The sequence below is a fragment of the Takifugu rubripes genome, chromosome 8 (genome assembly GCF_901000725.2).
Source record: "Takifugu rubripes chromosome 8, fTakRub1.2, whole genome shotgun sequence".
In the NCBI taxonomy this organism is placed as follows: domain Eukaryota; kingdom Metazoa; phylum Chordata; class Actinopteri; order Tetraodontiformes; family Tetraodontidae; genus Takifugu; species Takifugu rubripes.
This window is the reverse complement of record NC_042292.1, coordinates 9,115,155-9,128,338: the sequence shown is the minus strand read 5'-3', so window position 1 is coordinate 9,128,338 and position 13,184 is coordinate 9,115,155. Positions and strand designations below refer to the sequence as shown.

At 46.7% G+C, this 13,184-nt stretch overlaps 1 protein-coding gene across 1 annotated transcript in view; it reads left to right on the top strand.

The window, feature by feature from the left end:
* Nucleotides 1-13,184, top strand: part of acvr2ab (activin A receptor type 2Ab) — a 27,719-nt gene extending 14,535 nt beyond the window's left edge. Inside the window, exons 4-11 of the mRNA XM_011606400.2 lie at nt 228-382; nt 5,547-5,690; nt 5,835-5,978; nt 6,952-7,097; nt 7,193-7,307; nt 7,477-7,615; nt 7,697-7,827; nt 7,961-13,184. Coding sequence (XP_011604702.1) covers nt 228-382; nt 5,547-5,690; nt 5,835-5,978; nt 6,952-7,097; nt 7,193-7,307; nt 7,477-7,615; nt 7,697-7,827; nt 7,961-8,155 — 1,169 coding nt within the window. The 3' untranslated portion in view covers nt 8,156-13,184. The remainder of the gene's footprint in view (nt 1-227; nt 383-5,546; nt 5,691-5,834; nt 5,979-6,951; nt 7,098-7,192; nt 7,308-7,476; nt 7,616-7,696; nt 7,828-7,960) is intronic.

Here is a 13,184-nt window from a genome sequence, read left to right as displayed (position 1 = left end):
GTGAGTGAGTGTGTGTGTGTGTGTGTGTGTGTGTGAGTGAGTGAGTGCTCACGCATGTGAGGAGTGAAACAGATGATGTAGCACAGCATTGAGCCAATCAGGCGTCCTGTATTTGTTTTCTCTTCTTGACTCTGCTTTTATTCTGGGTTATTCCGTCACTTTAAATCAGTCTACTCTGTTGGCTTCATCTCTCTCTCTCTCTCTCTCTCCCTCCCTCCATCATGCAGCCACCTCCAACCCATTTTCCCAGAAGCCCCAGCTCCTCAGCACTCTGCTGTACTCCCTGGTTCCCATCATCGGACTGGTTGCTGTGGTTCTCTTCTCTTTCTGGATGTGGCGACATCACAAACTGGCGTACCCAGCAGCCCTCGTCCCCACACATGTAAGTCCAACACAGACCTCCGGCTCTGGCCTTCACTCAAAATTCCGTCTTCTTCAGATAAAAGAATCATGAAGTGACTCAGACGCTTTCTTTCTCATTCAGATGAGTTTCTGTGTTTAATATTGTTGCCGGTTGTTCGTCAAGAGCCAGCTTGTGCATTTGGCTCGATCAAGGAGGTCAGGGTCCAAGTTTAGACCGAGAAGAGGCAATCGTGAAATTACTAGAAATTTCTATGTTCAAAAATTGAAACTGACATGTTTCCTCCTTATTGGGGGGGAATTTGTGTCTCCAAATGTGTTTTTTTCTACTTTTCACAACCTTCTCCCGGTCTCAAAACTCCTGCTGTATCAGCTTGGTTGTGATTTTGCAAGTTTAATTCTGCTGTGGAGCAACAGAGAATATGAAAGCCTACTTCCACCATATGGAAGAGGAGTCGGGGGCCTCTGCATTATTGATGAAGCTTTATATAGGCAAACAGAACTAAACACAGAGATGCTCACAGCTCAGCCTCACAGGCCGGCGGTGGGTGGGTGGGTGGGGAGCGTGGGGGAGGAAGCAAAGCGCAGCGGGCTCCTCTGTTGACTTTTTGTATTTGCAGGAAGAAAGCTGCCAGTGTGAAGCAGGTTATGAAACACAGGGAAGATCAGATGAGGAATGATGATGCAGCAGAAAGCAGAGCAATAATAATGAACGTGAACCCTTAATTCAGTTCACAAAGCTCCACTTTTGTCTCACCCACAGAAAAAAGTCTGTCGTTGTGCCTGGACACATGATTCCGCCCAACCTGGGGAGGGGCCAACATTAGCGCAGAAATGTCTTTAATCAGCAGCTCACGTGCTTTGTGTTGGAACAAACCTTTTTGTGATGTCATAGAATGAAGTCATATTCCTTTTATTACAAATGAAAAGCGCAAAGTGAACGTTTCCTCGGCTCCTTAAAACACCAAAGTGGTCATTTCCTCCCTCAGAACGTTGCCTGCTCAGCTCCTAAGGGTGGGGGTATTAGCCCCCTACCCCGAATTGTTCTGTGTGTTAGTCTCAAATGGAGGTAATGCCTCCTTGGTCCACCATCTCTATGAACGTCTTTAGTTTCATCTGTGAATGTTTAAGGTCTCTAATGAAAAGCTGCTGTAATATAAGCAAGCAGCTGCCATCTGACCAGAGACAAAGACTTCATGTTTACTATATTTAGTTTATCCCTCTCAGCAGAGAAAGTTGCTGGAAATGGGGATATCTAAATTATTATTAGCTGTTCTCAGACTGCAGTTCATACCGCACAGATGAACACATCATGTTGCAAACACTGTTTTAAACTCATCCTAACTGGAACCACCATATTTAGATCAGAAGAAAGACAACTATTTATAAATGTTCTTTTTTGATCCAGAAATGCCAAACATGCTGGATCTGCTTCTACAACTCTAAAAGTGTGCTGCGTCGGTTGAGATTTGTCCTAGTAAATGGTGTTTGTTTTGGACGGACTGTCAGAGAGAAGAACATGTGTACATGTGTGTATCACACATGAATAATGCAGGAGTAGTTTGTTTTTTGTGTAAATAACGATGCATCTCCTGATAGTTTGGTCTCACCTATGTGCAGAGAAGGATGCTGTGGTCACACTTCTGGAGTTTGTGTCTCTGTTTGACCTGATGATTCTGTGCATTTCTTCTCTGTTTTTGCGACCAAATCTTACTGGCTGCTTTTTGACTGACAATGAAATTGTACAAGGTCATGTGTGTGGCCCATCCCCACCCGCAGGTCCTTTAAGTCTCAAAGCCGCAGAGCAAAGTGAAGGCAAACAGGAAGTGATCGTGACTGAGCCTCTCGGCTTCTTCGTGGACTTTGACATACGTCTGACCACAATCCAACCTTTTCTCTGTCCTTCATCCAGATTACTTATGGCCAAAGTCTCATCGGTGGCTTTATCAGCTCATATCCAGGTTCAGAAGGAACCCTTCAGGAAGTGAAGTCACATTTGATGTCATGTGGGTCATGCAAGCAGGACCGTTCTAATGTCAGATAAATACTTCTGCTGTTCCCAGGTTTTCATTGGATCAGACTTGGTCTAGTTAAGCTTGACTGACTGGTAAGCCCGCCCCCTCTGACTTGGGGACGAGCGTTGCTCAGGAAGCTGAAGACACACAATGTTGTGTTGGAGGAACTTTTGGTGCCGATAAACTTAGGGGAAAACTCCGGCAGTGATCTCCATGTCTTCTTTGTTTGACATTCCCCTCCTTTGTTGGTTCTTTGGACCAGTTCTTTCTGTCATCTGTTCCTTTTACTCATTTACCCCCCCCCCCCCCTTCCCATCCATGTGGACCTGTAATGCCACACACTCTTCAAGTGCTCAGAAACTGTTGAAGCCCTGCTCTGGATCTTGAGGGTGAACAAACGTCCTCCTCTCGGATGAACCAACAGCTACCTTTTCTCTGCCTCTGACTGACAGAAAATAATTTCTGTTTGCTTTTTATGTTCCTGTTCAACAAGCACGCCTTTCACATTATGGTGGAGGTAAGAGCAGTTCAACTAAGGTCGAAACACCATTAATTTGAACCCCACTCCCCTCCCAGAGCTTGGTATGAATTCTCCACCTCACTCCCACACCACAGTGTTGTTGATCTGTGCTTTTTTTTGTCTTGTTTACTCAGTCCATAGCACATTTCTCTTTGTTGAGTTTATTTTTCTGCCTGGTCCTGTTGCATGGATGGATTTCTTTTGTGCTCCCTGCTGATAATGTGCATGGTGATAAAAATGCCAAAATGGCTGAGAATGCAGCCCCACTCTACAGTATAAATGTCCACCACGTTTCTGTGTGTGTGTGTTTGTGTGCGTGCGTGTGTGTGTGTGTATGGGGGGGGGGGCGGTGGTAACCCAGTTTTCTCTGCGAAACCTCGCCATGTTTCTTGAAACTGCCGCACATCTCTAACAGCAAACTGGGAGCCTTCGTTAATACACTGTGGACAAATGGGAGAGCTGACTCTGGGGGGAGGGAAAATAAAAGAACCACTTTTAGAAAGACAGCTTGGCTCAGAATTCATCACAGCAAAGTTAAGATGTGCCTGTGGCCTACACTGGAATGGAAGGACGATTCAAAGCTTGACTTGTTGAGCTTCATCCGATCTGATCGCTCAGATCAGCTTGAAGATCTGAACGTCGCGACCATGAGGCCCAAACCTGAACCTCGGCCGCTGCGACGTCATGACTAAAGGTGTAACCTGATTCGGCTGCTCCAGCTGATGGAGGTTTTGAAAGCACAGAAGGAAGCAGCAGGTTCTGTTTTCCAGTTTCCTGTGTCCTGCTGACAACGTGTAATGTGCCCCGTTGGCAGTGGTGTTGTCCTGTGATTAGTGGAGATCCGGTGATCCCCCCCACACACACGCACACACACATTCTCCCCCGAGGCGGGCCAGGCTGAGCCACATCAGGCTAGTAGATTTCTAGAAACAAAAACAAGGCTACTGTGACCAACCACTTGACCAAACTCCAGTTTGAGGCAGTATTCCTAAAGGTGTAAAAACCACTTTAAGAACGTCTGCAGAGCTCTAAAAGGCCACTGTGTTCTTTATTTAATGTGCCTGAGATTTTGTTGGTGCAGAATCTAAATTAATGTTAAGAGTTGGAAAGTAGCTACGTAGGTAAAATTTGGCGCAGGCATTATCAGAAACAGCACCATCTTTCACCAAGAGGGGGTGCTGCAGCTGCCACCCGCCTCTTCTCCTAATTACAGATGAAGATTCTGTCGGACATTTTTCCCTGGCACAAGGATGAGATGGGTCCAACAACTCTATAGTCAGTCAGCACCGTGTTTACATGTCTAACAAGAACATCTGATAAGAAAATATCAGTGGAAACAGGAAGAGAATGGTTTCTCCCACAGCTTTAATTATGGATGTTTAACCATCAGTGGCAGCTTTTTAATTCTTCTTCCTGAGTTGAGTCTCATCTCCAGACAGATGTCGGCGAGGCTTTCAGTGAAATATAGATTGATTCTGCTGCTGAGTATAGCATGTTCTCCAACATGTTTGGAGCCAGTCTGCAGTCTGGCCTCAGCACCGTCCTCGGTAATTTTCCCCATCATTTCGCTGGTATGTGGTATGAAAGAGAGTGCATACAGACACGCAGACAGACACGCAGACAGGCAGGCAGACAGGCAGACTGGTGGGGTCTGCCTTGCAGCTCTGTGTCTTTGAGCAAACACGCCATCTCCCACTCCAATAGCCTTCACGGGACACAAAGCCAAGCAACCAAACCACAAACAAGGATTCAGCCATGACCTAATGGAGAGAAAATGTCCTCCTATCAGTTCTGGCATTCATCTGTTTATTTTTTTTACCAAATACATAGATACCTTTGTGTACTTATGTGTATATGTAAGTGAGTCTCTACCATGAAACTATACTGAGAATCAGTTGGCTTTCAGGCCAATGTTAGACGGATGGAACGTATTAAAGCTGAGTAATTGGCAGGCATGCAAGCAGTTCCGAGCATTTTTGCTTTCTCTGGAACCTAACTTTTGTATTGCATTGGTCTAAAATGTGTTAATAGCATTAATGTTCATCGCTCTGACTGACAGGTGAACCTTTAGTGGAATTAAAATGAATCCATTTGAACTTTTCTGTGTTTTTTTCCCCCCTGTTGCCAGAAGGGAACATTTTATTTCAACAGAATCAGAGCGTTGTTCCACTTCAGGAATTGCCTCATCAACCTTCGGTTCAAGTACAAACCTGATAGTTGCCATGGAAACATGTGCCCCGACAAGTGTAGTCAGACTGTAGAGTTGTGCATCAGGTTTCTACCTTTAATCCTGCTGGGAATGTGACCTCCCACGTTGGCACGCCTCTCTTTCACCTTCCTGTCCTCTTCTGTCACGTCACATGTGAAAGTGATCAGCTTAATCCCGATCACCAGCTGTGTGTTTAACCTACTTTATATTTGGAGCCCTCAGCTTCCTTGCTTTTGTTCCTACGGGATTAGTGCGGATGAAGCTTTATCTTGCTTGAGGCTTTTTTTTTTACCTCGTCACTGGACCGTGAGGCTCCAGGTCCTCCTGCAGGTTTCATCCTCCCCTCAGTCTAACAGCCCTCCAGCACTGTATGAATATAAAGGAGTACAATTACTGTGTAAGACTCAGGCTGTTGGACTTTTCTCTTTCCCCCTCCCTGCAGGATCCTGGACCCTCACCCCCGTCCCCTGTTCTGGGACACAAACCACTGCAACTGATCGAGGTGAAAGCCAGGGGGCGCTTTGGTTGTGTCTGGAAGGCCCAGCTGCTGAACGAACATGTGGCTGTGAAGATCTTCCCCATCCAGGTTTGTGCTGTTACGCCCCTGTTGTGAACATTTTCACTATATTCTCAGTTTACGCTGCCGCTCCGACCTCAGTAATATAAAATCTTAAAGGTGTTCGGTGTTGTAGTTGCTGCACTATAAGATTTACTCCTCGCTGTCATTTAGGACAAGCTGTCTTGGCAAAATGAGTATGAGATCTACAGTTTAAACGGCATGAAACATGAAAACCTCCTTCACTTCATCGGCGTGGAGAAGAGGAACAACAACTTGGACCTGGAACTGTGGCTCATCACCACCTACCACGACAAGGTGATCATTTTGGTTTAGTCTAAACTCCACTTGTGATCAATAGCATGAAATGATTTCTTATTCTTCTTTCAACCGTCCTGTGTAATTTGTTTAACCATCTTTAAACGTACTTGTTGTTTGTAGTTAACATGATTTCAGTAGCTGTGAATAGGTGATATGAGTTAATGCCGTTATACTGAACAGCGTGAGTTTAGCTGGAGTTATCTGACCTCTAGTGGTGACTGGGCCGCAACTGCACCGGTCTGTGTTTTACCAGATGTGACCAGATGTGATGAAAGGTTCAAGGATGGAAGGTTTCAGTATTTAAAATTATTGTTGCCCCCTTCTTTTCTTTATGATCATAACACAAATGTTTGTCTCACTTATTAGAAAAGCAATCCCAGCAATCTCAATCTCAGTTCCATTCAATGAGGATTCAGCAGCTTTGGCATCTCACACGTTTCATAAATATTTCTACATGATCAAAAACCAGGAAGAAAAAAGAAATTGCTTATTTGCCATTAATATGGGCATTGAAGGGACATTTTCTGCTAAATAAAGAGGTGTGCAAAGACAGCACAGCGGTACCATAGTTGTGATGGTAGAGCAGTAATAATCTGCCTAGAAGAGTCTCAGCATGTTCAGAGTTGCTCAGCTTTCAGGCACAGTAGATATAATATTTGGATGCAATATTTTGTATGAATTATCTACATGATTTGAGTGATGTGGGTCTGGGATGCTGGGCCGTGTCACTGCTGCTTTTAGGAGCTTCTTGTCATGGGTTGTGTTGAGTCTTCATTTAGGGTCAGAGGGGTGAAGTCATTCAGACTGGAGGAAGTTAAGGTGGTTTCAGAGTCAGGGGTAGGCTAACAAAACCAGCTTGAGGGTCAATTGGGCCTCCACTACAACATCATCGGGTTGTGATTCCTGATTGAAGGTTAGCTAGCATGGAGGGGAAATAGCTAAAACTGTCTCTTTTATCTCTGTCCTGCAGGGATCGCTGACCGACTATCTGAAGGCCAACGTGGTGTCTTGGAATGAGCTCTGCCTCATCACTCAAACAGCAGCCCGTGGATTAGCCTATCTCCATGAAGACATCCCAGGACACAAGGATGGACACAAACCTTCTATTGCCCACAGGTCCAGCATGCAACAGCAAATATTCTGGAATTCCATCAAGTTTCTGCCGGCTTTCTTCATAGCTGACTGTTCTTTTATGTTGTGGGGTGTTTTAGGGACATCAAGAGTAAGAATGTGCTGCTGAAGAACAACCTGACTGCCTGCATAGCCGACTTTGGCTTGGCACTCCAGTTTGAGGCAGGAAAGTCTGCAGGAGACACTCACGGACAGGTAAGAGCTGTTGAACGGCAGCTGGGATCGTGGAATACGGAAGCGGAATTGTTATCCCATCGATCCATTTGCTCTTAATCTTATTTGTTGCTTGGAAAATCCAAGCTACTGGCAGGATACAAGAATATTGGCTGCGTTACTACCAAATCTCACATTTGACCTTTTGCAGGTGGGAACGCGGCGCTACATGGCACCCGAGGTTCTGGAGGGCGCCATCAACTTCCAGCGCGACGCCTTCCTGCGCATCGACATGTACGCTTTTGGGCTGGTGCTGTGGGAGCTGGTGGCTCGATGCACCGCCGCCGACGGTGAGGCCGACCCATCTGCTGGAAAAGTCTCCCGATTGTAGTCATCCGGACGGCGTTCACTTACTTTTCGGACACTTGCAGGTCCGGTGGACGAGTACATGCTGCCGTTCGAAGAGGAGGTGGGTCAGCATCCGTCTCTGGAGGACATGCAGGAGGTGGTCGTTCACAAGAAGCTGAGGCCCTGCCTGCGAGACTGCTGGCAGAAACACACGGTAGCATGGCAGGACATTTACCACCATAGTCCCCTGATGTGTTTGAGGCTGCTGCTAAGATAGAACGCTCAGTTTCACCGTCGCGTGGCTAAAATCTCATCCATGAAACAAACCAAAGCTCTGTTGCCCTCAGGGTCTGGCCATGCTCTGTGAAACCATCGAGGACTGCTGGGACCACGAGGCCGAGGCTCGCCTGTCCGCCGGCTGTGTGGAGGAGCGCATCGGCCAAATGCAGCGCCAGGCGCCCATCATTGGCCCCGAGGAGATCGTTACCGTCGTCACCATGGTGACCAACGTGGACCTCCCGCCCAAGGAGTCCAGCTTATGATCGGCAGGCTCAGCAGATGAGTTAGTCCAAACACGGATGGACTAGCAGGGATGAGCAGCCGACCCTGGTTGGTCGGCATTTATTTCTCTTTCTTCTTTTTAAGTGCAGGCCGCTACTTGCGTTCAGGAAACACCCTGCACCCACCTCACGACCACATCAGTTGATATCCACCTCATTTTTGATATGCGTGCCTGAGGATTTTAAACATTTTAACCTGTCGAAAACTGTTCCACGCCAAGCATTCAGGACCCCGCAACGACAGAAGACGTTTCTCATGCATTGTTTTTATACACTCACATCAGAGGGCTGCACGGCTTTTCTACGGAAAAGGAAAGACCTGGCAGACAAAGTTCACAGAAGTCTCAGTGTAAAAGAAAAAAAAAAAAACCCAAGACGAGCATCGGCTCGGGATAAATTAGCTGTTTTTCTCGTGTGCTTTTTTTTCCTGAAGTAACAACTAGCATTCTGCCAATAAGCAACAGCTTCTGAATGTTTATAGTGTAATGCTGCTGTACATAGTGTATTATGGACCCAGACAACTTGATAATCAAGCTTATTTTAATGGGGTGATGGGGGAGGGGGGTCATTTTCCAGCATTATGACAATTGAGGAAAAAAAAAATGACAAAAAAAACCCTAAACCTCCTTCAACCAGGTATACCTCACTTCAGATGGACACGATTTCATTCAGTCATCACATACACTTCCCTGTCTGCTGTCAGCCACGACACTTATGGGAAACGTAGTCCGCAACGCTCGAGGCTACCCACATCTCCGATGCCACGCCTTTGACCCGTTTGTTTTCAGTTTTTTTCCCCTCTTTCTGGCTTTGGCAGAACCTGGACGATGGAGTTTTTAGCATTCTCTGGTCTCACTGCGGACGAGCCTGGCGCGTCTGTGTACAGTCAGGACTGATGTGAACACGCTCTTCATCCCTTTTCCTCACCTCGACACTGGAGCGAAGCGTGTTGCTATAAAACACAACAGTTCTAGCATTTGATTACAGTCGGCCTCCGTTTTCATGCGAGTCGTTTCCACACTTGCTTGGAAATGCTGGGCTTAATTTGGCCTGTGCTCGTGTTTTTTTCCTACCCCTCCCGGTTTTATTATCATTATTATTTTCTGTCTGATGATGATGATGATGTTCCAGGATGTTTCTGCTATTTATCCAAATTCTTTTGGATCGTTTGATATTAACACAGCCCTCCCGTAGCTCCAACTCTCCTTGGGGCAGTAAAATAATTGTACTGACACTACAGACTTGAGAGTGAGGGTTCGATAAATATTCGCCCACCAAGCCTTGATCTAGCTTTCCCCCTAAAATGAATTCCCAGTGTGTTCCCCATCTTAGCCAGAACAAACCACGGTTCTCTGGCCTCTGAGGCTGTTCCAGACCTGGCTGTACAGGACACGTCTGTCGGGAGTAAATCTGGTACCGGCGAATGTCCGCTATCACGTTAGAAGGAAGCGTTGGCTCGGTTATGATGGGATTTTGTCTCTTTGGAGGTTTAAACTGGATGAATTAGATCTGAAGTGCGGCTGCGGTGTTCCCCAGCCCAGATCCTGGAATTTTACCTGTATTCAGCTGAGCCAGCTCGCCTCTCATTGGGTTGCACGCCTCTCTTTTATTTTATTTTATTTTTTTCCCATTTTGGATCGCGATCAAGAAGTTTTTGTTCTCTTCTGATACACCTCAGGAATCTTTGCTACTCGCCACCTTCTCCGCCTCGTCCTCCTCATCCTCACCTGTCTCGGACTAGAATACCTCCTCCTCTTGGCTGATTCTCCCTTTCCTTGCCTCATCTCGATTTCAGCTGTGCTGTCCTATTCGGAAGGTGGTTGATCTGGCCCAACCCGACCTGCTGACCCAAACCGTCTGGTCTGGCCTTAACCCTGTGAGCTGTTGCCCAAACATTGCTCTCTGCTGATCAGAGTTTTCTAACTCTTTAGATTCCAGAAGCCACAATCTTACAGAAATGATTACAAATAACACAAAGATGTTTTTATTTACTGCACTCGTGGTGCATTCAGGGACTCCTCATATACTAGTAATTATAGCACCTTTAATCGACCCGGACATGTCGCTGGACCTGTTCAGACACCAGTCATGCGTTTCTCTTCTTTTAAATCCAAATCTAACACCCGTAAAAACAAATTAGAGACTTTAGAAGTGAAGCATGGCTCCACTTTGGTTGCTGCACTGTCGCCCCCCCCCCCCAGGTTTAGAAACAATCAGCTGTAAGCTAACGATCAGCTCTCCTGCAAAGGTCTGCCAGTGAGACATTTCTGTTCCTCACGAGGGACTGGAGCATTTCGAGCTGACGATGGAAAGACACAGCCAACAGAGGGACGAGCCGAGGCAAGGAAGTTCTATCTGATCCTGGTGCCATCTCTACGTATTACTACGGATTACTCTTGTAGATGTCAGGCAAAAACGGATGTATTTGTCGTTGTTGTTGAGGCAACAGTGACCTTTTTTGAGTCTTTACTTCTTTTGAGGGACATTGAACACTGGTGCCGGCAGACCTGCAGTCTCTACTCAAACTTCGGGGTGGTTTCACGGACGCAGTTCAAAGTCGCGCCTGTTTATTGCAACTTTTACCTGGTGGAATTGGCCAAAACAAAGAAGCTTTGAAGCATTTCACATTCAGGGTTACAAGTCGGCTTCTTTAGCAGGTGAGTGCCAGAGCCTGGAACAGTTTCACTCCTGTGAGGGGAACCCATCAGGCCCAATTAGCTCAATATTATCGAGGAAGTGGCAGAAAGATCGGAGCAGTGAGATCAGCACACAGAGAGTTCTTCAGGAAGTAGAAGCCATGTCTTTTATTTACTTACTGTAGCAGTAGGGCGGCCTGTCCTCGTCAGGCGGAAACCCACAGGAACCATCAGTACTGCACGCCCCAGCAGCCCCTCGACACGTGCTACCTCAGTTGCAGGGATTTCTTTGGGGTAGTCAAACAAAATCAGAAGTGTTAAAAATTGTCAAAGAAAAAGGGGATGAACAGTATTGTTCCACTTACTCACAGCGTGAAGCTGGCGTGACTACGGCCGATGTTCTCACTGCAGTCCAACGTTCTGAGGGGAGACAAACCTTGGTGATGCTAACACACCTGAGCGCTGCTGGTGGAACGGCAGGATCCCAGAAAGACGACGCAAACAAACGCCAGTATTACTTCTCCAGTGTTCCCTGAAGCCAGGTTTGACCTTCAGAAGGTTCTGCCAAAGTGGCTCCCGGAGCCACAGCAAACATGATCTCAGCGTCTGGAGCGTCACGGCCCAGGTGAAGGTGTGCAGCTGCTCGAGTTTCAACTGTGCCCCCGGAACCCCCCGAAGCTACAAACACCATTCAGGGATTCAGTACTATGCTTTTCTAAGTTCTCGCAAGTTATATGCAACCAGTGCCGCAAACTCTCCTACACGTCTGTAGGACCCACTGCAGGAGCGACTTTCAATACACACAAATAACCTGTAGCATTTTTTTTTTTTATCCGTGACCTTGCATATTGATATGTTGTATTTATGTTTTAATTTACAGGCCTGAGTTTGTTTGTTTTTTTTGTTTGTTTTGTTTTGAGGGGGGGTAGTTTTCATGATTAGTGTGATACATGGTTGCTGTTGGGGAGGGTGTGGGAGGGGTTGTAATTCAGGAAATACTTTAATTATTTCAAAAAGAAAACTATATAAACTGTAACATGCTTCTTTCTAACCGAGAATGAATGTTCTCCAGGCTCCTGGATTCCAGTATTGTGTGTTCTTTGATGGACTGAGCCCTGTGTAACTCTGTAGGGCTTCGCGTTTGGCTGGTTTTCATGTGATTGTGCCCCCCGTCGCCGTAGAAACGAGCCAAAATGTAACACCCGACATCCATTCGCACACAAGACCAGAAGCTCAGCAGGCCGTCAATTAGCACGCCGACGAAGAACCGAACAGAACGCTACGACTGAAGGGAGAGCGAGGGTCCCCGCCAACAGCACGACGTGGTCACGTGTGAGCACCGATGCACGTGATTGGTCGGCTTCCAATCGTGGGCAAATCAAAGCAAACTCTGCTCTTCTCCCCAAAAAAAGATTCAACTCGGATGTCGCTCTGACGAAGGTTAACCTAAGCCAGCCTTGGTCAGGTGGCACTGTGGCCGATCAGGACGATCCAGGTCTCCTGCGGAACCCAAACCAGCAGACGTGTCGGGTTATTCCTGCAGGAGATTCAAGCTCGGGCTGTGCGAATGGGTTTCGTGGCGTCGAACTCGTTTCTGCGTGGACCTCAGCACCTCACACTGCTGTGCATATTAACTTACCAGTGAAGCGTTTGTGTCTTGTTGCCCCGCCCCCACTATTTTAAGCAGTTTTGACTGTACAGACATGAGACCATATGAGAATACTTGTATTGACTATATACTCTGAGCTGAGTCTTTATACGTGCGTGTTGAACTTCAGTGTTTCCTCTACGTTTAAATTTCCCCGTGATTGTCCACTAATCACGACAGAGAACTCGAGCTTTGTTAGCTGAAAGCTGGAAGTTTGAGTGCTTGAGAAGGCTTCTAAGAAGGCACTTACGGGGGTTGCTGATGTTTCAAAGAACCCCCGGAGCTCTCCAAGAGCAGCGATACGCTCCTCAGCGTCAGCGCGACGTGGTCGGCACAGTCAGACACTTTTTCATTAGCTTCTACAACCCTGACACTTCTAGAGGAAACATTGAACTGGAATGACCTCCCAGTGGCAGCAGGAAGTGGAGTCTAGATGACCTGAAAAACACTACGAGCATTTTCGACCCCACTGTTGTTGCTGGAGTCACAGAGCTGATCCACGCGCCTCTGATGTCGGCGCTCTTGTGCCGTCTTTGCGAGCGGACATTCTGGAATTTCAAACTGGAAATGGTTTGAGAACTTAGAGCGGAAAAGAAATCCTCTGGAAACACGAGGCGTCGCCTCAGACGTCAACACTAATCTGATCAGCACTGTGGCTCTGTACAAAAGGTTTTTATTAGCTGAAGTGATCCACGTGATGTAAATAAATGTGTTTTTAGATTGTGAA